This window comes from Mugil cephalus, chromosome 21 (assembly GCF_022458985.1).
Source record: "Mugil cephalus isolate CIBA_MC_2020 chromosome 21, CIBA_Mcephalus_1.1, whole genome shotgun sequence".
In the NCBI taxonomy this organism is placed as follows: Eukaryota; Metazoa; Chordata; class Actinopteri; order Mugiliformes; family Mugilidae; genus Mugil; species Mugil cephalus.
The window spans coordinates 7464721-7488721 of record NC_061790.1 but is presented as its reverse complement, the minus strand read 5'-3'; the positions used below and the strand labels follow the sequence as shown (position 1 = coordinate 7488721).

General features: G+C 40.5%; 1 protein-coding gene across 16 annotated transcripts in view; it reads right to left on the bottom strand.

Annotated features, from left to right (window-relative positions):
• Positions 1-24001, bottom strand: part of otofa (otoferlin a) — a 66977-nt gene that overhangs the window by 19387 nt on the left and 23589 nt on the right. For all 16 annotated transcript variants that reach the window (XM_047574172.1, XM_047574179.1, XM_047574178.1 and 13 more), the window contains exons 4-16: positions 19642-19741; positions 17003-17202; positions 8408-8481; positions 8175-8301; positions 7693-7747; positions 6545-6676; positions 4469-4531; positions 4185-4269; positions 3919-4078; positions 3636-3822; positions 2290-2476; positions 1777-2000; positions 94-202 (exon numbers count right to left, since the gene is read on the bottom strand). In XM_047574172.1, coding sequence (XP_047430128.1) covers positions 94-202; positions 1777-2000; positions 2290-2476; positions 3636-3822; positions 3919-4078; positions 4185-4269; positions 4469-4531; positions 6545-6676; positions 7693-7747; positions 8175-8301; positions 8408-8481; positions 17003-17202; positions 19642-19741 — 1703 coding nt within the window. The remainder of the gene's footprint in view (positions 1-93; positions 203-1776; positions 2001-2289; positions 2477-3635; positions 3823-3918; positions 4079-4184; positions 4270-4468; positions 4532-6544; positions 6677-7692; positions 7748-8174; positions 8302-8407; positions 8482-17002; positions 17203-19641; positions 19742-24001) is intronic.

Here is a 24001-nt window from a genome sequence, read left to right as displayed (position 1 = left end):
AGGGCATGAAAAAATGTTCACAATTCTCTGTTGAGTCATGGACGTATGGAGCGTAGATCTAAATAAATATATAAAACATATATATTTTTTTACCTATTGTGATTTCAAAGCTTATCATTTTGTCACCAATCTTCCTGTCAATCATGGTGGCTTCCAGGAAGGAACCAAAGAGGAAGAACTCTTCTATTTTCCCAGTGGCACTCTGAATGAGGAAAAAGGAAAAAAAAAAAAAAATGATTGGAACAAATTACATTTTATCTCTATCTGAGAATCAAATTAAGAATGATTGTAAATTGTTGTTTTAATTCTGATCCTCTTAGATTCTCCATTCAACTCTCCATCAAAATGCATTCATTTCCAGCATTGGACTTTTTTTTTATTATGATTCTTTAATCATTTACGTCGTTGCTGTAAATTACAGATACTAATTGTTGCTCTTTTAAAATGGAACACAGTTGCAGTTGCTTATGCCTTCTAGGGATCTACTACAGCTGACACACCAATAATATTAAAATGTGTCACAGATGCGGCTACTGAGGTATTCATTCAGATTATGGTCATCTTGTAGTTTCTTAGCTTTAACTAACAGCACCTTTCATGTGTTAGCTGCACCCATAGACAGGATAAAGATGGACAGCTCCTCAAAAATGAAGCCAAGCAAGTAGAGCTCCCCCTGGTGGCTGGCTACAGTATAGGTCATAAGCTCCACCCACCTCCATGTTATTGGATGGGACTCGATTGGATGGACCAAACTAAAACACTAAAATACTAAAGTGAAATATTTTTTTTAAGGATAGTTTCTGTTGTTTTACTTAGTTAATATAACGTCGATGCATGTTCATGTGTCAATTTTCTGAATAAGTTTAGTTTTAGTTAGTTCTTTGATGGTATAAAAACAGGACGTAACATAACAACAACCAGTTGTTGCCATGCCAACCGCTCTGTGAAACGTGAGAGTTTGAAAATAAATAAGTGCAGTGTATAATCCAACATTTCCTTGTAACTGGTGTAGATGGAGTAGAGCGTAGTATTAATTCAATGAGTGTCGTCTTCCAGAAGAAGGAAGTGTTGTCGGCTCATTGATATTGTAGCTCCGCTTGGCTCCACTCTCAGACCATGCTGATCAGACTCTGGCTCCAAACTCACAAGACAGCGCTGTCCATATCCCCGCAAAAATAGCATCAGTTTGGCCAATGCAGGGATATTGCAGCCATATTTATATAGCATATGGCTGCACCTCAATCGTCATTTGCTGTATTGGCTTCCTTTTCTGTTTCCATAAATCAGGGTGACTAATGCACTCATTCTCAGGTGAATGATCCGAAACCAATTATGCATTCTACTTTATGTGCCAGATTGCACATCATGACTGAAACCAATTTCAGGTTTAACACCTAAAGAAGGGATCAGCGGGATTATTTACAATATTTATTTGATCAGTTTTATTTATTCAAATAGTCCGTTTCTCCTTCACGTCTCACTGCAGGAGACGACTGAAAATCTCATTTGCAACGCTGCCCTACGGCAAAAAAACACAGATGCTTCTGATTTCCCTTATGTGCAGTTAAGTCCATGTGCGCCAATACAGTGATTGATAGTGTCATGTTTACTGTGGTGTTGGGAGGTCAGCAGAGGTTATGCAGCTCAGTGTTCTCCACACACAACGCTTCATTGTTGGTGGTTTTGTAGGACTGTTTGATTCCTAGTAACTTAAAATTAAAATTGTATTCTCAAACAGATACGCTAAAACCGAACATCGTGAGCAGGTTGTCCCACCTCTGAGATGTTGGACACAGAGTCCATCTGAACGTCACTGGAGCAGATGATCTCGGGGGACGTGGTGTCCAGGATCTCCACGGCTATGGAGACCAGCAGACGAGCTCTGAAGGACACGCCTTCTCCAAGTCCTTCGTTCAGGTCCTGGTGCTCGTCCATCAGAGTGTATTGACGGGTGGAACCGTACATGTTGACCCAGGCTGGACCCAGCGTGGGCAGGAACCCTAAAAAAGAAGTATATTTTTATGTATTTGGCTACTGTCCTCCACCTAACACTTTAAATTCGTCATTATATGACTCATTCATGTGACTTTGACTTAATATATGCTAATGTCTGTATTGATTCCAAGTTAGTCTGAATGTCTGATTTCTAACGGGGTCAGGCAGGTCATTCACAATCTACCACAGCTAATTACTACATACGGTGAAATATTAACTAGCAAAGGGAGAATAATTAACGGTCTTGACAGGTAATCAGTGCTAATAAGACAAACCCCGTGTGTTCTGACCTACCTTTATCTCCTTCGTTTGATATCTTGCGCAAGTCAATGAAGTGGGTTCCTATGGCAACGTCATTGACCTTATCCGAGTCTCTTATTTGGACCTTCATCCTTTTGCAGAGAGGAGGGAACAGCTCGGTGAAGACGATCTGCTCATTCCAGATCGGTTCATAGCTGCTCTTCTGGACTGAGGTCTTTCCCTGGCGTCACAAACAGGAATAATAGTGAGCTCAAGGCCGCGAAAAACACTATGAAAGAGCAGCGGACATGATTGATTTGATACATGCAGTCACGTCTGAAAGAGCCATTCTGTTTTTTTAGGCTTTATTTTGTCGGTTGTAAGCTGGGAAAACCTTTGCTGAGGAGTCAGTGTGCAAATCCATCTGTAGATAGATTGTATCTGTAAGTGTTTCTCACACTCACAAGACACTGAACGAGATTACCTCCTAAAGCATCAGCGAAAGCAGCAGAGCACAAAATCAAATGGATATCTTCTAAACTTGTTTGGTGTAAAATCTTGTGCGAGTGTCTCGGCAGGTCCGTTATAAAACCTTATAAAACCTTGCCCACTGAAGCACAAAGAGGGAACTTCATGTTTAATTTGTTGTCATTTAATGGAGGTCTTTGGGTCTTATTGGTTGAGGGAAGGGGCCTCAGTATATTAGGCTTGTTCCAGTACATCCCACATATACATGATTAGTTTGGGATGTAGTGAATGTGGAGGTCAACACCTTGTGCTGTTTTTCATGTTTTTTGAGTTGTTCCTGAACTCTGTGTCAGGCTGCTGCCATCAAGGAGTGTCATTACTATGGGGTGTGAGTGGCTGGCCTGGTCTAGGTGGGTGGCACATGTCTAATCCACATAAATGGCCAGGTCCAAAAGTTTCCCAGCAGAACATTGTATCGTCACAAGATGGTCAATGTTATTCACTTCTCCTGTCAGTGGTTTTATGTTGTGGCTGATCAGTGGGTTTTGAACCTTTTATAGTGGGGATTTTATAACTTTCCCTCTTCCTTTCACCATAAAATTACCATTTAATATTAATAGGGATTTCTCTGTGCAGCAAATACTGTGGGAAAGCGCCTACTTAAGTCTATTTATTATTTAAACTCATGGAGCTATTCTAAAATTTCAGCTACTTTAGGCTTTAGGGCCTTAAAATATTTAAAACAAAATTTTAATGTCTGTCAAAATAAACTATGCCTACTTTTAGAAACATATAAAGCTTTTATAAGTTTCACTTGAGTACCTTTGAATTTTATATATATATATATCCACACTTGAGCACCTAATCAAACCTCACATTGTATTCGAGGGGAATAGCTCCTCGGGGGGGCACAACATCTTGGGGGGTGTTACCTTCTGTCCAGCAAATTGCACTTGAACATAGGGGTCAACCAGGTCTCTGTTCTCCCCTATGAATGCCTTTTTCACATTAGCCATGATGCTCGTGTTCATTTTGGGAAGTCCCTCAGCGCGATAGATCTTCACGTAGAACCTCGCCCACTGCCTCTCGGCTGGGATTCCCTCGGGGAGCAGAAGGTTTCTGGGACACAAACAGTGTAAATACACAGAAAATAACTAAGGGCTTGCTAGAAACTGTAAGGACATTGTACACTCTTGGTATTCTTCAGCTTCTCACCCTTCTATGTCGTCTTCATCGGTCTCGTTGGCTTTATGCGGCGTCTTGATGTTGTCGCCCTTCCCGACCACAGCGATGTCACACTTAATGTATCCCTTGCATCCCGCTGTGATGTCATCAGGGTCGGAAAGGATGGCCCACTTGTGGTAGAACTGGTGCTCTAGGGTACGATCAGTTTTAATTATCTTCACGGCACAAAGGTTTCAGTGTAAGAAAGAATTCAAATATGACGAGTGATTGCATCAGGAATATTTATTGTACTTTACCAGGCTGAGAGTAAACGGTCCCAACATCCATCTTGAAGGTTCCCACCAGCGTCCCACTCCGTAGAAGGTTTTTAGAATGAATAACCTGATTAGAAATAATTGAAATATTAACACAGGAAGATATACGTGGCAATTAATTGAATTTAAAACAGGCAGAGGCATAACGATTTCCTCTTTTTCACACTTTCCTTCATTACATTAACTGCTCATTATGAGGTTTTAATAATATTCGATGCCTATATACGTGTCCAGGTTTTCAGAGTGTTATGATATGGATTACCTACCGAGAGCTTAATGATCTTGTCGAACATGACGTCCGGAGGGACGTGGAAATCAAAGACAAAATACTGTGGAGAGCAGAGAAAAAAGGAGTTTCCCGTTAACAAGTCTTTACCACTGCCTTTCTTACACTCTAGACCGCAGGACAACACGCTCTTCTTTTTAGGGTAGGGTAGAAAAATGGTTGTTCCTAGATAACTTTCAGAATAAAATCAATACAGAACTCAAGCACATACAGAAGACAAAGAGAAGAAAGAAAAGTTGACCGTGATCTCGTCCTCTTTATGTGCCATCCTCGCGGGAGATCAGCTGCCTTTGTTCAATTTGATGATTCATTTGGAGAATAGATTTTTTTTTTACGTGAAAATACTCAAGGCAAACCTCCGATTGATTTTTTTCTAAGAAGCAAACCTGAGGTACTTGGAAAGAAATCCTTGATTAATGGTCTTGCCATTTCACTGCAGGGACTAATGTAAGATATTCCATAACGTAGGTGCACAGTCCTTCCTCCTTTCAACAGGCCGCACAGTCAGAGCAAAAAACTGAGACTACTTAGCGGTTTAACACGTGTACGTGCTGCATGTGTTTGCTGATACTGATTATTGCAGATCAGTTGTTCTCTCATAGTAAGGACAAGTGGACGCAGCAGAACTGTACATCGCATTTTCAGCTGCAGGCGACATCTACAGCCTCTACTACCAACCAGAACGGCCAGTCCTCACTCACAGTCATACAGTATCCTGTACTGTGGTATTTTACAGGCTGTGATGTGTGATGGATTTAGCTCCAAAAAGTATTGTAGCATTATTTACAATACGTCATAGAAAAGTATGTGCACATGACGAAGGGAAATTATCAAAAAAATGTAATAAGAAATAAACAGATGATGAAATATTATCAACAGATTTTGAATTTTAATGATTAGCAGCAAGTATAATAGTATATAATGTGTATAGTAAATGAAACCAAAAAGGACTAAGATGAAAATGTGGCAGCACAAAATAGCTCAAAAAGTTAAAATAGATTTGTTACATCTGTGCTTTCTTAAAATAGGATTATGTAGCATTCATCATGATGAATGTTATGATCAGTGATCCTCTAAAAGCCAGAGATGATTATATCGTGCTTCTCGATCATTCTGCTCTCCAGTTTGTCTGACTGCGGGCAATTTTCACAGAAACAGGAGGAATCGATAAAAGACAAACTGTCACTCTCACTCCCTGCAGGGCGCAACGAGGAGGCTGAGCTCTGCGTGAGCCTCGCCGCCACACTTCCTATCCTTTCAAGCAGGTATTCTCTGCTGTCCAGGAACAACTGCTGCGAAGAACTCTCCACTTTCGACGTGCGCCGTTTCAGCGTCAATAAACCGTTACAAGACTGCACCTTGAAAGAGGACACTGACGGCTTTTGTTGTACCCTTCGAGCACATCGGAAAATGAGAGAGGGAAAAGGGAAATGTCTTCACTTTGAAGAGCCGGATTTGCTCAAAAGGACGTGATTCTGGTTTTAGAAGTTTTGACACTGTACAGTAAGACTGCTGCTCTTTAACCAAAACAATTAGCTGAAAGAAGCTAAAATACTATCTACATGGAACTGTAGATGATTGCTGTATGGAAGGACTGGCACCTTATGACACCTCTCCCATACAAATAGCCTTGAGCCATGCCTACAGCTGCATGGGAACATTACCAGATAATCATTCATTTATCCCACAGCGGGATAAATAAATCTTTTTTTTTTCCATTTTACAAAATAAAGTACTGCTCTATTTCTCTGCATCTGAGAAACTGTGCAACTGTGCAACTGTGCATTCATGTATCAGACGCTGAGAGTACAATGGATTTTATGCATCTGTGTTTTTACCACAACAGTCGAGCCTTATCCAATCAGTGTCAATATTTTCAGTTCAATCACCCTCAACACGCTTCAACAGCAACCCGGGCCGAACCTCAGAGTTAGCCGAGGAAAAAGTGTGAATCGAATACTGCACACAATAAAGGGAATAGGGACGAAAACATAAAGAAGAAAAAGAACAAACTGGCTTTCGGGGAATGAGCAGCATAACTCTCGGAAGGTCTCACCTCATTATAGTACGGACAGTTGGTGGACTCCTTCATAGATGTGTACTTCTTGTCATCTCCAATCTCCACACACACCACAGGGTCCATGTTGAGGCCTATTAGCTGCCGGGCCTCGATGACCGTGATGCTGATCTGAAGGAAAACATTAGCGCATCAGATGCTGCTCCTAAACAAGCTGACTTCTTCATCCTATAGTGGGCCAACAAGCAGCAATACTGTTATCATGAATCATTCAACAGCACAGCAAGCGCCCTTAAAACAATTCAAAACAATTCTTCACTCTGACTAATAAGTTCAAGCTGTGAAGGCTTTTTTCTACCAGAGTGCATTATTTCAGCTGGTGATTCCACTCTGACGTCTCCCCAGGCTAAACTAATGTAGTATGTGAAGGCCTAACTGGATCCATGTTGAAGGTTTGTACATGCAAGCAATATCCCCCCGGTTTAATTAGCAGTCGAATGACGAAGAAGACTAGCGGGAAATAAAAGAGAGAGATAGAGAAAGAGGGGGGGTCTGCACTGTAATTGGCAATCACAAGGTTTCAGTCTGGTGTACACAACTGAATACTTGTGTTTTTAAATTAAATAGGCCGTGGAAATCGGGCCATGGGCTAGCATTAAAACAAAGCTACGCCACGTCCTTATTTTTGCAGGTTTCCAGTTAGACTAGACAACCAGTCCTGCATTCATTATTGCACAAGGTAAGATGTTACAATCCCAGAAGTCCAAGTGAAAACCAACCAGCAGGCTAGCAGTCAGCTACCAGCTAGCCACCTTTAAGAAGAAACCAGCTAACTAGCCTAGCCAACAACAGTAGGCAGTATGCAGTACTTCATTGGGGTTTTCCAGTGGGAACCTCCCTTCACCGATGTTTCGTTAAGACACCTCAAGAAAGCTGATTTTCAAGAAAACCGAGATGCTTATACAAAGCAGTGTTAGGAACAAAACCCCAGTGTGAACAGTTAATTGACATTTTCAAGCTTTGACTTTTGTAAAAACTAAAAATAACTGCAGTTTGGTTCATGGTTGAAGTTTCGTTGCATTTAGAGAGAAACCAGACAGCTAGATGTGTGACTAGAGTGTGTCGTCTGGAGTCAGGAAACAATTAGCCTAGCTTAGCTTTAATTTACCAGCACCTCCAACACACACCTGATAATCCACTGGTCGTCCAGAGCTTGGCTCCATCTTGATGTCTGGCTTCGACCTAAAGAAATGCAACACAATCAGTGATTTATCTTTGTAACTGGGAGGTCATGTTCTCATGTTTGCCACAAGTTGAAACTGAGGAATTATGGCGATGTGAATTTACAGTAATTCTAAATTTCAGTCGTCCTGATAGTTGGTATAAGACCTGCTGTGTGGAGTGAGACACTGGGGCACTGCGCAGTCAGCTTCAGTTATTTTTCAAGAAGTGCACATGTTGAGATCTCCTTATTTATCTGCTTGTAGAACAGCTTCAGATAATGTAATCTGGAGCGGTTCCACAGAGTCCCAGCAGCTCTTGTCAAGCCTACTCCACAGCACCAGCATGAGGGTTTGGAAGCATTACGAGCCTCTTGAAATCGACTTCGCAGCTGAGCAGTTCGCATTTGAAGGATGTCCACTACTTAGTGTGAGCCACTGTCACAGACCTCTTATTGGAGACGTTGGTGGTGACGGCGGTGACGGAGGCCAAGGAGATGGTGTCCGGATCCAGTGCTCCAGCGAGACGCATCGCCTTCCTGTCCAGGTCCTCCATGTCCAGGATGGCTGGCTCATCTGCTCCAAACCAAGCACAACAGTAAATAATAACAGACAACGGATGGCATTCATTTTCGACAGGATGTAAATAAATAGAGGTAGTTAACTAAATGTCCCGTTTTACCTCCTCTCTTGTGGTCATCTCTAGAGCTCTTGATCTTGCCAAGCTTCATGGCTGAGAAAACTCCCCTCCCTGCTCTAGTGAAGCAGAAGAAAACAGTGGAAAGAAGAGATAAGAAGGAAATGAACTGTCTGAAATGTCCCCGGATCAAACGACTTCATACGTTTCTAATTAAGTCCGCTGTGCATCAGTAGGTACATACCTTAAGAGGAGATTGCTTTTTAAATGGTGAACCTAACCCCGTGCTCACGTTTTTTTTTTTTTTGCCTCCTCGGATGCAATTCAACACCATAATGTCGCCCATATATCAAGGATGCCTTGTAACCTGGCTGAACATTTAATTCCGGTTTATTTAATCCCCCCATCACCACCAACCAATTCTCCAGACCCTCAATCACAAAAACAAGAGCATCGAATGTCTCCACATTGATATTGTCTGGATCACATATCACCGCAGCAACAAAGAGCTTGCGATGGCATCAGCGGGACGACAAATGAGGGACCTTAATAATTAAAAATGAGTGCGACCGTCCAATGTGCTGCGGATATGGATACATGTCCGGAAATTAATGAATAGGAGGGTTTTCCTTTTGTTTCTTCCAGCATAGAGTCATGTGTATCAGAGTTCAGCTCTGATCTGCCCCAAGCAATTATTCCTAGGCAACGCCCAACTTCAATTCAGGCAACATGGAAAAAGTTAAATAAACAACATCATGTGAGGTATATGGTGCAGACGAATTTAATAAAAGTGGTCTTAAAACATCTGTTTAACGTGTAAATCGAAACTCCTCCCATTAGGTTACAGAGAATCAAAGTCATTGGCACTGAAGATATTATTTTAGTTTCTCATTCTATGACATCATCCTTGTAAGGCAAAAGTTTTATTACCACCTGAGAGGCAAGTTTGAATAAACAGTTCTGCATGAAAAACAATGAACACTTTGTTATGACTGAATACTATATATAAATATCAAATAGTCAACTTGCAGGAAACTGGCAGAAGTGTGTACTTTAAATTCAAAGACACATTGACTGACTGAAAAAAGAAAACAATCAGTAATAAAATTTAACTTAAGTTGCATTTGTAGTCACAAACTCTTGCTGCAAACCAAAACCACCTCCTTAAGATTTAGCCACAAACAACAAGAAGAAAAGACACAAATACGTACCACATGAAAGACACCACAAGGAGGTTTAAATCACCATAAATCCACCCCAAGCTTATTGCTGTTTAAAACTATATTTCCATATGCTTCCCCTGTCTGGTGCAAACAGTGCAGACCATCCAGGTAGATGGCTGAGAACAGCTGGACAGGTGAGAGGCGGATGCAGAGCGGAGAGGAGGGAGGGCGAAAGAAGTGGCTGGAGATACAAAGAGAGGAGACGGAAGAGGAGAAGGATAGAGGGGTTGGGCTCTGCACAAATAAAGACCTTCGTACAGACACGACCAGGCTGCCTCCCAAGTTTATTTAGATTCTTACAGCTCAATTAATAGTGTACTTTTATATTTTACTCCAGTCTTCATTGCTTCTAAATTACAAGATGAATATGATTCCTAAAGTCTACAAGAAAAAGTCTACAAAACAGAACGTCCGTATCAAGAGGGAGTCTATTTATTCAGAGCCAGAAACAACGTGGTAGATGTTTGATCAGCTGTTTAAAATAAAGCAAATCTCAGTAGCAGAGTTTTTTAGGGAATATGTGATAGCAAGTAAGTTTTTAATGAAACTGCTAGCCTGGGTAAAGCACACAAACAACAAAATACCTTTGACAACAGGAGAATTTACAAATAGTTTACATTTAAATACAGAAAATCTAAATGGAAATGCTGTACCCAACTACATGACTAACTGGAACCTTAACATAATTATAACCTCCTCCTCCTTAAGCAATTACACAAAAATAAATAAATAAATAAAAATGTTTCATCTTGAAATTGCAAGAAAATTATTCAGGAATGAAGCATAACTCAGAAACACCTTTCATCTTCACAGAGACATGAGCAACGCAGCTTAGGGCTCGCATAAGTCGATTAAGAAAGTTGAAACTCATGTCTGAATTGTCATAAAGTTGAAGGTGTAAATCCACACCAGCACTATCTTCACCAGACAGAAGATCAATCCTGTTTTAAATAATTCAAATGACCATAAAAGAAATATAACACCGAAATACTTCCTCTCTGTTTTATGCCTTTTTAAATCTAGGAGACTAAAACTACAATTTAAATGTCCCTGAACTGTCAAAGGACAGTCAGGAAAAGACAACAGGTGAGTGATGTGAAACTATCAGGATTTTTGCAGTGCTGCAAGAACCACCACGATACTTCCCTCTAAGCTCCTGACAGAGAACTGTATTATTTGTGGTTGCAGGAGGTCATTTGTCAGGAAAATACACATAGGTCAAGTTGTAGAACAAATGACCAACGCTGCTGTTTTAAGGTCAGGGCAATTTATATTGCAGCTGAGGACAGTTGTTCATGAATCGCTTACATGTGAAGACACTGCAGGTCTACTGCAGAGAAGACTTGAGGTAAAAAAACAAAAAAAAACTTTCATTATCTTTTCCTTTCATATGCTGAGCCAAGTAAGAACATAGGCAAACATCACAGACAAATACTTTCAGCAGAAGGACGTGTTTGAGTTTACAATGAGACTAACCTTCTTTTTTCCTTCTTTACTGATGAAATGTGACCTTCAAAGATATCAATTCAATGGCAAAGAAAGTTTGCAACTGGGATTTCCGGTTCAGGTAACAGTATGCAGATTCACTTGGTGCTTTGGGACTTAGCAAGTGAAGTCATGACTTAAAAGACGACAGAAAATATAAAGAGGAAATGAGTTGAAGGTGATGTTACACCAGTTATTTCCTCTCATCTTATTTTCTTTGTTCAGAAACAAAGACCATAAATGCAACAGTAACACTGCACAGCAACACAGCTATTGTATGTTCAAAAAGCAGCAAAGCAGAGAAGCATGCTATCTGTGCATGTCTTATTAAAGCTGAAAAGCAAACTGTATATCTGGGGATAATTGTGTGCCGATCAATAATACATGGAAGCCTGAATAAATTGTCTCACTGGACATGTAAATTGCAATAGAAATGAATGATCAAACTGAAGCAGAATATTTCACTGACAGCTCACTCTCTAAAAAACAGGAGTTTCAAACCAGGTATAAAATATTTCTCTCCAAGTTATCTTTAATGAGCATGTCACGCAGCACGATCAGTCAGGGAGGATAAGTATGTAAACTGCAGTTGACTCAGAGGACTGGCTTTGAACTTTTTTGCATTGTTATGTCACTGATTTGATGGCTGTGAACCAAGCCTTTATCATCTTCTTTCATCTGCTCGCTAGACAGCATGAATAACTATCACTCAGTTTCAAAACAACTCTGGAAAATTCTGAAATCTCTTGATAACTATGTGCTTATCTAAACTATATATTCTATATATGCAATAAAAGCCACTTGTATTAAATGGTATTTGTCTTTATCTGGGAAAGAAACGACACTACGCTACAGTACTAGCAGTACTACAGTACTGTTGTATTAGCTTAATGCAGTTGGGTTTTACTAAACAAGGAACATTAGCTTTTGAATCATGACGCTATTTTTCTGATATACACTGACCTGGTCTCATGTCAACATCCTTTTAAAAACCAAGGGAGTACCGCAAGGCTCTATGCATGGCCCATTCTTATTCATAAATGTAGAAAGTTTTACGTGCATTATAATTTACAACAGTGGTGATCCAGGCACTAAATGCTGAGCTGATGCAAATAGCTTGCGCATATTGCCTGAATAAAGACAATTACTATTTATAGTAATTTCTTTCATTCATATTTTTTTTGATTGTCTCAGCAGGAAAACCTCTTCTGTTATGATCATGCTTAATCTCATTGTTGCTTTCTTTCGAACGGAGTACCATAGGGCTCTATGTTTGGCCCGTTCTTATTCATAAATGCAGAAAGTAATTTTAGCTTACTGAGGTTGCTGATATAATCTTTTAATTAACAGTAACTGTTCAGATACCGTTTGGATGGATAACTACTACATTGTATTCTTTCCACTGTCACACTTGTGATAAGGTTCATTGGAATAATTAATCCATTGTACATTCTGGGACGTTTTGGTTCTTTCAGCGGTGATTCTTAGTTTTTCAGCATTATCCTAAAGTACAGCCACACACAAAACATAAACTACGCGGAAGACAAAAAAAAAACAACAACTCAGCAGAGATTAATAATTCATTAACATATAGTATAGGTTCTGCTCTGGGAGTTCCTCTGAATGGAGCTCAGTGAGATACCCTTGAGACACCTGTTCTCTCTCCGTCATGCATGGACTGGATGAACATGCAGTATTTCGATGCAGTCAGCATCCATTAGATCTGAGCCCGAGAAAGACCATCTCTGACTGATAAAACAGTTCAGAAATGAAAAACAGACTTTGATTTCTTTCTGTGGCTGGATTCCTCCTCTGCCAGTCAGTCAAGTACTGTTTTGTTTTCTCCAACAGTGACAGTAGTGAGATATTTACTGTTTACTCTCTACACCACATTGAAATAGAATGAAAACATCAGTATTATGAATTATAGGTGTGATATTGATATCTCTACTCTAGGGTTTTGTGTCACTGCTTCATTTCTCTACAAGAAGCTTAATTGGTTCAGTAATTGATATTCCTGTGTCTGTCGTTGTTGTAGTCGGTGTCTGCTTATAACTTCATCCTCATTAGTTCATCTCATAGTTAAAAGCTTATGAAAGTTTAATGCCTTCACACACAAAATGAGTCCTCCGAGTCTCCGTGGCCTACATACAGCAAATGAAACACTTTCTGAAGAATCACTGGTCGCTGTTTTATGTTTATTTGTGATTTTTTGTGTATTAATCTGGAGGATAAATGCATCTGTACAATAACATAGTAATATTTATGAATGGGTCTATGATGTAGGAAGCTGCTGTGTGAGCTGAGAGAGCAGGAAAAGGAAACATGAAGCGGAAGAAAGGAGAATGAACATTATGCAACAACAGTTCTTCTGTGAACATGCATTGCTTTTTAAATTTTAATAGTCACTCCAAATAGAGCTCTTGCATTTTTTACTCTGTTATTGCATCAAGCAGACTGGGAAAAAGATATCTGGACAGCACACACTGACTCGGAGCGCATCGAAGAGCCAATAGGGTTCTTATGTTTCGACATATCTGGCGACGTTTAAGAAATTCAATTCCTATCCAGGACACGCACAAACCGAACCAAAAGATTTACCCCGAGACGCATGTCTTCACATCACCACCGTCTGCTCCCTCGTCAGGGCTCGGAACAAAGAGACAGCACAAAGGGGACACTTACAAATTCAGAGGGTTCACATTTTACACACTGTCTGTTTGATAGAGGCGGACATATACCACTGCACACCCGACACAGGAGCAGACAAGCACAAAGAAGATTCAAGAGACAACTGCCGCAGTCTCGGCAGAAGCAAACAAGCAGGAGGAGAGCTAAGGAGGGAAAAAATAACATGTCAAATAACTTAAGGCTGTAAGGACTGACAATTTTTAATTGGAAAAAAAACATTGTATAAAAAATTAATAAATAAAAGCTGTTATGATATATATATACTTCATCTCTAAGCCTTGAGCAAAAAGTGACTCAGTAAAGCCTAATCATTGAGTGAAGTGTGTCAGCAGAGTCCTAATTCACTGATTTTCCCTGACAAGGGCTCGCTGCGCATTCGAAAGCTGACAACTTACAGCAGTAACTGTATATCACGGCTTGTGTTTCTGAAGGCCGCATATGAAATATCAATAAGAGCTTATGTTTTATGGCTAGAAGAAGAATCTTGTTTCCGGCTTCAACAAATAATACGTGCTGCCTAATCATCTGTTTAATCCGTCGACATGAGGGAAACCAACAATAAAGGAATCTATATTTAAGATTAATATCTCCATACTGTATATGATGTCCACGACAGACTGTATCTCTTGTTGTTGTGAATGTTTCCACGGGGAGAGGTTGCTGCTCTTTCGTGGACCCAGTGAGATAAAAGACCACACAAAACACCTGCATCAGAGCACTGCGCCGTATGGAGATACATCACCACCACGTGACAGCCAGACAGCTCTCTTTGAAGATACGCCAATCTACGCTGACAAAGACATGAATCATGCACTCATGTGCAAAAAAATAAATAAATAAATAAATCACAATAAATTCTTTAAATCAACGCTGGTTTGAGTGCATTATCATGTTCAACAGTGGCAATCCAGACACTAAAGGCTAAATAGCTCATGCATATTTAAATTGTCTGAATAAAGACAATTACTATTTACAGTAATTTGTTTCATTCATCTTTTTTTGGATTGTCTCAGCAGGAAAACCTCTTCTGTTTTGGCTCTCCGCCCAGTGTTAAAGAAGGATCACGCTTTATCTCATTGTTGCTTTCTTTCAAGCATTTGATGTCTTCGTATCAAAAAACACCTGGAACCTCAGATCGGTTCTCTTCATGTCCGCCCCGTGTGCACCTCCTGCACGCGCTATTCGGCAGCTTCAACGACAGTAAAATCACGGAGAAGGCGATTCATTTTACAGTAATCACAAAACCACTCACGGATAGCACAAAATGCTTTACGGGTTCACCGCCATAAATCACTGTATGGGCCTGAAGGAGATTAAGAGGGAGGCGTGGGCGAAGTGGCAGCAGCGGGACGTCAAACTTCACGCACAATTTTACCCGTTTAACGGAATGAAGAGGGACTGGGATGCATTAATAAGCCAGCTGCAGTCTTTTGCAGAATCGCTATAAAAATGCAATGAAATTCAATATCCATTGAAAACTGTGATGAGCAAAAACTCAAAATACATGACCTTTAGGCTGCGGCTGATAATATAGCAAGAATACTCTGTGGACTGTTCTGGCAGAGTTGCTTCTGTTTGTTCTTTCTTTCATTCATAATTAAACTCACAAGAGTTTCCCAAAGATAAAAGTGACAAAACTTGTTAAAGTCTCAGAAGGAGAGTCAGAAAATGGTATTAATGTTATGATGCTATCATAACTGATACCTGGGGAGAGCATTTATAAGATATTGTGAGAAAGAGAAGGTAAAGCAAACACAGAAAACCATAAAGGTTGTAAAATCCCCAGCAGGTTAGAGAAGATGTGCCTCGAGGCTACACTGCTTATGCCCTCTTTCACCTCTTCCTCCCCCTGTTCCTCCTCCCCCTCCTCCCCCCTGGAGGAACCAGAGTCATTGCGTGTTATCATCTCCTGCACATTCACGCCTCATTACGAGAATGAAGACAATTAACAGTGGCTGTGGAGGGGCTGCAATTCAAAACACAATTAAACATCTTTCACAGAGTTTTGTTGGGGTGGATTCAAACATCTCAACCAGAGGGAAATATCCTGGGAAGTGGCGAGGCTATTAAAAAACTTTTCACAATCCCATCAGTCGGTCTGGCCACCGCCAGTTTGAGGCAGATTAAAGCCGGACTTATTGGCTCGGCTTCATGTTATTGGCATTTTCTCAGGAATTCATTCACTTATATTCCTCTGGACATAAGCAGGAGTCTTTACAAAGTCTGACTGACAGCAACGAGGAGCATCAAGTCAATTACATGCGCAGTGTAATGAATAATCTAACATACAGACAGGCATTATATAACACGCGTGGGATGCTTGACTAGTCAACTTTTTCTGCCCCTCAGGCTGCAAGTAATTTTAATTTTATGCTGTAAAACAGTGTAACTCAGGTGCACAATGGAATGAAGCCATCAGCCAGCACACATACTTTCACAATCCCATTCAACGTGCAGCATAATGGTGGGTTTTGTGGTCTGGCTGTGTGCAGATAGTCTCAGTGTAAATCAATACCACCCACAGATTATCTAACATACTATTCAGCAAAATAACAATGAAACCGGAGAGGACGTTTCTGAAACAAGGCCAAAACACGAGGAGGAAACATTCTTACCGTTCAGGTCATTGTCTAATTCTTTGTCACACCTGTATAACTAGACCACGAAACCTTGACGAGTTTGTATTTTCCTTTTTTTGTTTTACTGTTGATAAAGTCTACTGAAAAAAATCCAATTATCTGACAACACAATGAGTGAAATAAGCACTTTTTCCTTTCAGTTTGTCTGGACAGAGATTTAATCAATGGCATTGAACATTAAACTTGTGCTGGGTTGATGCCAATGCCAAGCATTATACATCTTAATCTCTGTACTTTTAGAAAAGGTCTCAAAAAGGGCAGTTTTCATAAATGGAACGAAATCAATAACACAAACATACAAACTACAAGTCCAGCAGTTCAGACTGAGATTCAGGTGCATTATTCTCAAGAACTGGATAACTGGAACGAGGTCCTCTCTAGATGTCACATCATCTCGACAACGTGAGCCCTAACGAATGTATGAATGTTGCATCTGCCTGTTAATATGAAATTATCCCTCATCCGTGTGTGCCTCAGTAGTGAAATGGCCTCTTAAAAACCAAAGCACCTCATTAAAATGGATTTTGTTTTACTGTAGTGGCGTTGAAAAATGGCTACTCAAAGTCTAGTAATTAGGATGACGAGGTCCGTGTTTTACTCACTTTCTGAAGGTTGGTATCGATCCCTGTAAAGACCGTCCAGGGGACGTGCCCGACCCGTGACTTTGTCCCGACAGCAAGCTGTCCGTCTCAAAAGAAAACATCCCATCACGATCGTCGGGGACGTCCAGGAACTCCCCATCGCTCCACACTCCCACCGTTCCATCCATCGGCTGGTATCTGATCTCCAGGGTCACGTTTGTCTAAAAGATTCAGTGAGCTTGTTTTTAGTTTCAGGTGATCCAAACCAAATATTCTCTCTTGAGATGTTTCAGATTTCCAAAATGCAATATCAGTGTCATATGGAATGAAAGTTGAAAGCTGGTCTGAAACAACTCCTGGCAATGATCTGTTGAGCTGTGATTAAATTGTGTGGTTTTATGAGCACCTTTGAGTCGAATTTATTTACCACAGAATAACTCTGATTGGTTATAGTATAATCCAGTCGCATGCAGAGGCCAATTTTGTCTCTGTATTGAAATCCCAACGAAGTGTTAATAGAGTCATATTCTGATAAGTGTCTCAAGTGGCAAGATATCTGATCATTTAAGCTCAAATTCAAAATGCTTTTTATAGGCCATTACTTACTTCTGTTCTCTTCTGTGTTTGCCTGTAAAAATTGGTACAAAATCTCTACAGACAAAACTTGTAGTGCAATCCATTGCAAACACAAATCAGCCAACGCCGTAGGGCTCAGTCTGGCATGTCTGAATCACTCCATTTAATTGTGAATAGAAAAACCTCTCACTGTTGGCAACAAACTGAGCAGGAGTATAAATCATGTCTCCTCCTTGGTATTTGTTGGGGGGGTGATTCAGATTGACACTAACGGTTTGTTAAATGCGACCCAGGAACGTGTCTGGCACCACAGTTTGTCTTCAGCATCATCTGGAGATTCGTGTCTGGACAAATATTATCCTCCCGACAGCGACCTGATGTTTATTAGATAGCGGCCAATTTATTCCACTGACAAAGACGGATGAGGGAAAACTCCACACGGGGGTCTTCATTCCCTCCGCCTTGCCCCGTGCTGCTCCCTCTTCGTTAAATCCTCGCAAGGCAACCGTGGCGTAGTCCGCCAGGAGTTCGATTTGTTACCGTGGCAACCACACCAGTGCAGAGTTGTAAGTGAAAGAGTTGCTCTGAGGCTATATCTTGTTTAGTTTAACCAGTTTCTTGCCACAAGGGTGTGCAGTAATGGGATTGTTTCTAGTGTGTGTGTGTTCATGAGAAGCACATACATCAGTTTATATATGTGTGTATGAGCATGTGTGTAAACCCTGAAGCACTCTTTGAAACACTTTGTTTTACCATCTCAAACATCTCATCAGCACTCCTAGTTTCAGCAACACAGCAGTGTACCCTGGGGTCGTTTAAACCTTCATGCTGTCTCCCTCATCATGCTGCCCTCGTTTCCATAAACATATTCTCACTTAGTGCATATTCGCCGCCCAATCACCCTCACCGTTATCCCTTCCACTTAGCTGCTCTCCACTGAGATGCTCTAAACCTAATTTCTAATATCTGGAATAATGTGACCGACGTGCTGACGTTGCTAATAGACTGTTGTATTTCCATCAGGTTCTCCTTGATGTGAGGTCCTTCATTGCTGGTGTTTTTATGAGGCCAAATGATGTGCTTTTACATCTCCTCCTAACACCACTGCAGGCAGAACACAAGATTGATTTCTCCATTTAACGTCCCCCCCATTTGCTTGTGAATGCATTTTGCCGGCTAATACGATTCATTTCAATTATATTGCTGTAAGGTGAGTCGAATCATTTACAACAATAACCTGTTTGATTCATGCCTTTGTATTTTAAACTGTTTAAACGGTTTTAAAGTCCAGTATTTTCCCCTTTTATTATTCACTTTGAGCAGACTTATGGTTAGATTTTCTTTATTTAAGCTGTATGATGCATGCACAGAGTGAATCGCATTATTTGTATGTCTATGCACCTCTCCCAAATGCATCTTGATATATCTGATACGCTTGGACGTTACGGAGTCTGCTTGAATATAAAATCCAGTTTTTTGAAAAGTTGAATAGAACGGTTGTTTCGGTGAGGCTGAAGTTGAGACTCCCTCAATAGCAGGCTCTACTTATTTTTTTGTTTGTTTGTTTTGGGGCACTTGTGAATAGGATATGAAGAAAATCCATCAGTGACATGCACAACTTCTGTTTTTGTTTTGTAGTGTAGTGAAAGCCATTTCGGTGAAACACTTACAGGTAGGAGAAGAGTAATGTACACTGCTGATTGTGCTATTGAGGTGCGATGGAATAGAAAACTTGAAAAAAGAGGACATTCAGAAAAAAGAGAACCCTACTCAATGTGATTTCAGCTCTTTAGAGCATGATGCTTTGTGTGCAGCAGAAAAATTGCTTCGTATCGTATTGTATCGTATCGTATCGTATCGTATCGTATCACTAGTGAGCTACATCTCTTGTCTATACAGCTGGTGATTGGCTCACTGAGAATGAATAAACTTAGTGTGAAGATATGGCCCAGTAAAATTTCTGTAAAGTGTTTCAGTAAAGTGTTGGCTTTACATTACATTGCTACATACATTATTTGTCTGGCAGCCATTGCTAATGTGCTATGGTGTGAATGAAATCTCTGTTGCCAGCACCAACAGCTTACCTTTATGGACGTGTTGTTGTCATCGATGAGCGTATCAGTCAGCTCTAGGTGTCCCTCTTCAGCCACTTTCTGGAGCACCATACAGAAAGTCCCAACCAGTCTGCAGGAAGACACAGACACAGAGCCACACATTGTTAACAAAAATCAATAGACTCAGTAGACTACTGTGCATTGTGTCAAGTTATCCTTTGTCCTTCCTCTGCTGCCCATCTGTTTATCTCTGGGTAAATCTAAACACTATTGTCACATTGGCTGACTTTACGCAATACTTAAATAGTAGTTGTTTTTTTTGTTGTTGTTGTTGTTTTCATCAGAGGCATCTATTCCCCTCCTCCATCCACTTGTGTTCCATTTCTCATAGCATGCAGGTGAGTGTATGAGTGATAGATTGCAAAGTGGGGTAAGTGGGAGGGCATGTGAGCTGTGACAGACACTGAGCAAGCGCCATATGCCTTTGTCATCAGTGCTGCACGGTATTTCACACCTGAAAGCTTTTAAAAGGAAGTAGACAGCAGCTCTGTCTGACACACACACACACACACACACACACACACACTCACACAAACTTGCGTTTCCATCTTTTCTAGCCCTATACTCCAACGCTTACCATAGCCACTTAAGACCAAGTTCTAACTAAATGATAAACTGTCTCCACCATCAAACACTGGCCGTCACACACAACTATACACATGGACACATTTTGTGTAATTATCACTTCTTTTAACTGGCACTTTCCCTGAGTGGTCCCCGTTTTCTCGGAAACTGTGACAGATGCACATTTTGCTTCACCAATTACCAGATCCATTGGTTAATTACAGTTGTTCATTGAATTAACAGAAACAATAGGCATACACAGCAGCATGAATGTGTTCATGCTTGGTATTTTCACATTTAAAAAGTGTGTAATGTATTTAATTAGCTTAAGTAGCTGCTCAGTGTGTCCACATATGTTCCGTTTTCTCGTAAATGGCAGCAAATTTTAAAACTGAATGCAGATACAGGAAGTGATAAGCTGAGTCATTCTGAGTCATTCTGTGGTTTGTATGGAATACGTAACAATGTGTTTAGCTTTTTCCGATGATCTACAACTGAGGCATCATACACTGGGTCATTGAACATTCAATTTAATGTTAGTGGAGCAGAACGCATCAAACATGTTTCTTGTCCCATCTGTTTTATCGAAGATGCATCTGAAGGTAGCTTGTATAGACGTGGACCAACCAGGTATCCCAGAATTCATTTCTCAAGCATCATCAAGTACGCTTCTTTTGCAGTGACAGTCCTCCCCTCCTACGGAATCGAACTGGTCAAGTCCGAAATACCAAACATGCAAAGTTCAAAGTCTGCAAACTTGGTATTGATAAATGTCCCTGGTCTCACTGAAAATCAAACTTCTGCAGTTTTCAGGTACTTGCAGGTTATTGGTTTTGGGTGTTTGATTCTGTCCTGTGTTCGCATACTTCCTTGCATGAAACCAATTTACAAATAAAGTTATCTGATAGCATCCTCCTATTAGGATGTCAAAGACAACACCAGACAGTATTCTAAGACAAATGACTTACTTGGAGTTTTAAACTTAAATAAAGACAAGTCACACAGTTTGTTTTAATTGAACTTTAAGTAATTCTATCAGCAGCAGAGGCTTTAAACCAAATTCAGCTTTAAACCAAATCCAGTAGTCAGGACACATTTGGCAAATAACTGTAACTTTTTTCGTTCTTGGGCTGCATTTGAAAAAAAGCACACAAAATCAGAAGACTAAACAATCTAAATCTAAAAGTGAAAGATTAACAGATTGGGCACTTTGTTGCACTTTGACTTGAAAGATTATTCCTACCGTGCTCGTGAAATTATCATAATCATGAGTCTTGTGTGATTATCATAAAATGCTTCCTGAAGTTTAATTAAATCCAACTGTGCATCAAATTAAATGGAAAATCTGATAAATATGGACAACCCAAGGTCTATCATTCGAAACAATAAAAGATTGTTTGTGTAAATACACACTACTCATACCTTTATCTCTGGAACTGATTAACTTCCTCTTAAGTAACGCTTAACCTACTGAAACCCTGCGTCCTCATATGGGGACAGGTTTTAGGTTTGTGGCAGCTTCTTATTCTGCTTCATTTAGACCCCTTGTCCTCATAAGTGGACGCCTTTATCTGCCATCTAGTGGCAGATAGAATGATAGCGGGCATATCAGCGAAATCTATTTTTATTTTATTTTTATATTTATGGTTGAAACTTGTCTATTCATATGTATTGACGTCTCAAATTTAACAAATTCTATCAGTAGTAAAAAGCTACAGCATCTGTTTGAGGACGTTGGGATTACACGTCCTGCTGAAAGAAGGTGCTTAGTTTTTATACTTCTTAGCTCCTTGGAGAAATTAATAGTACATAACAAATAAAAGCTCAGGTTTTAGGAGGTTAGGCCGTCTTAAGAGCCATCTTGTCCAATAGATGATTCTCAATAACCTCTGAACACCACATTACATGAATGTGGAAAAGCAAAATGCATCCTTTAAATTTAAGTAAAATTTATTCACAGTTTCTTCAAAGAAAAAGACAACAGGGACTGGGACTCGTGGTTGCATTACATCATTAGATGCATTTCACTGCTATCCAAGGATCCTCCGCGGGACACAACAGTGGGAAGAAACCCAGTACAGTCCCCATTCAGGTCGTCAATTAGAGCTGGTGAATAATTTAAAGAGTTTCCCCCAAAACAGTGTGCTATTTTCTTTACACGTAAAGAATGTAGAATCCGCGCCGAGCCACAGCCGCATGGACGGAACTAAAAAGCTGCGTATGTGCGTATATTTCACTGACATACAGCATAATGCGCATTCAAATGGAGCAACAAGAGAATCGGTAGAAGGAGGAGACACACAAACAACAAGCTGGATGTGAGTCTGCAGGGAAAGGCTGTAGCATCAAACAAAAGCTTGCACACACAGAGACAGAAAAATCTGCAAGGACGGCAGATAATAATGTGATTTCACCAGCAGGACTATAGACAGTGATACTCAGACGAGAATAAATTAGTACAGTACACGCACACACTGTACACAAACACGTCTTCACATCAATTTAAAATGATCTAATTAAATTTATGAGCAAGGCCACGACCACAAAGGCACCATGTAGATACTTATCGAAGAGCAAATAAATGTGGTCTGCTGCATAGAAGCTGCTATTATTAACACCAGATTAATCTCTTAGTCTTCTTTCTTTATCTCCGTATCCCCCACATTTATTGATTGATTCAACCTGCGGTAGAAAGTGAAGCCACATTCGTCAACATCGCTTCAGAACTTAATAACAAGGTAAATTTAGACTTCCAGGACCCGTGTTAACTTTAAATCCCTGGTTTGTGCTTCCCCCTCAGGCGCTGGCAGATGTTTCCTGTATGAAGGTGCATACTCGCCTCGCTCCCCAGTGCATAACTCCATCCTCAATTTTACTGGCTTGACGTGGGCTTAAGAATAAAGCCTGTGAGAATATTGAAGGCTTTGTGCAGAAAAAAAAAAAAAAAAAACGCAACCAGACGGGAGTGATCAATATCTCCAAGGCTACTTGTGAAAGCAAATGGTCTGTCATTTCCTTTCAGCCATTGTAACACATGTGTACAAGTGCTGAATAATTGAACTGAGCGAGGCCTATCATGTTCTGGCTTACTTTTTAGCACTTCAAAAGGTGGCATTCATTATTGATCGAAATTCTGCAAACAATTTACTTTCATCTGCTCCATAATTCAGAGCTCCCTTCCCTTTCAATTTGCCTCACTTTTATTTGCGACCCCCGGAGCTCCTTGTGCAAATCAAGGCGTGGCTATGACGAAACTTTTGGCTCAGGTGAACTCGAGAGGAGGTGAGCTCAACTTTGAAATGTTCTCAAGGTTGAGCTAATCCGTCAAAGCCTGCTGGTAGCTCGGCAGGAGGATAGTGTGAAATGGAAATGTTACAGCTGACAGGTGTGTGTGTGTCTGTGTGTGTGTGATTTGGCCTTTATGGGCAGAAGAAAATCCTCTGCTGGGCATCGCCGCCGTCGATGAACACACACCGCCAAGAAGACTCAGTAAACACATCTCTCATTTTGGTGTCCAAAGATAAATATCTATTGATTCACGCTGGCGCAATCAATACAGCAGAATTTCTCCTTTTCTCCCACACACAGACAAGCATGATAGGATTTTTTAATCGCCAGTAGAAAGAGTCTCATTCATCGGGTTTTCAGTGTCCATCAGCATGTTGGTGCTAATCTCTCTGGCAGTGTGGTTGAGTTGCTCTCATAGCTGCGTGAGTATTCTTCCAGCTTCATGACAGCTGAATGCCATGGCAAGTCAAAACAAGGC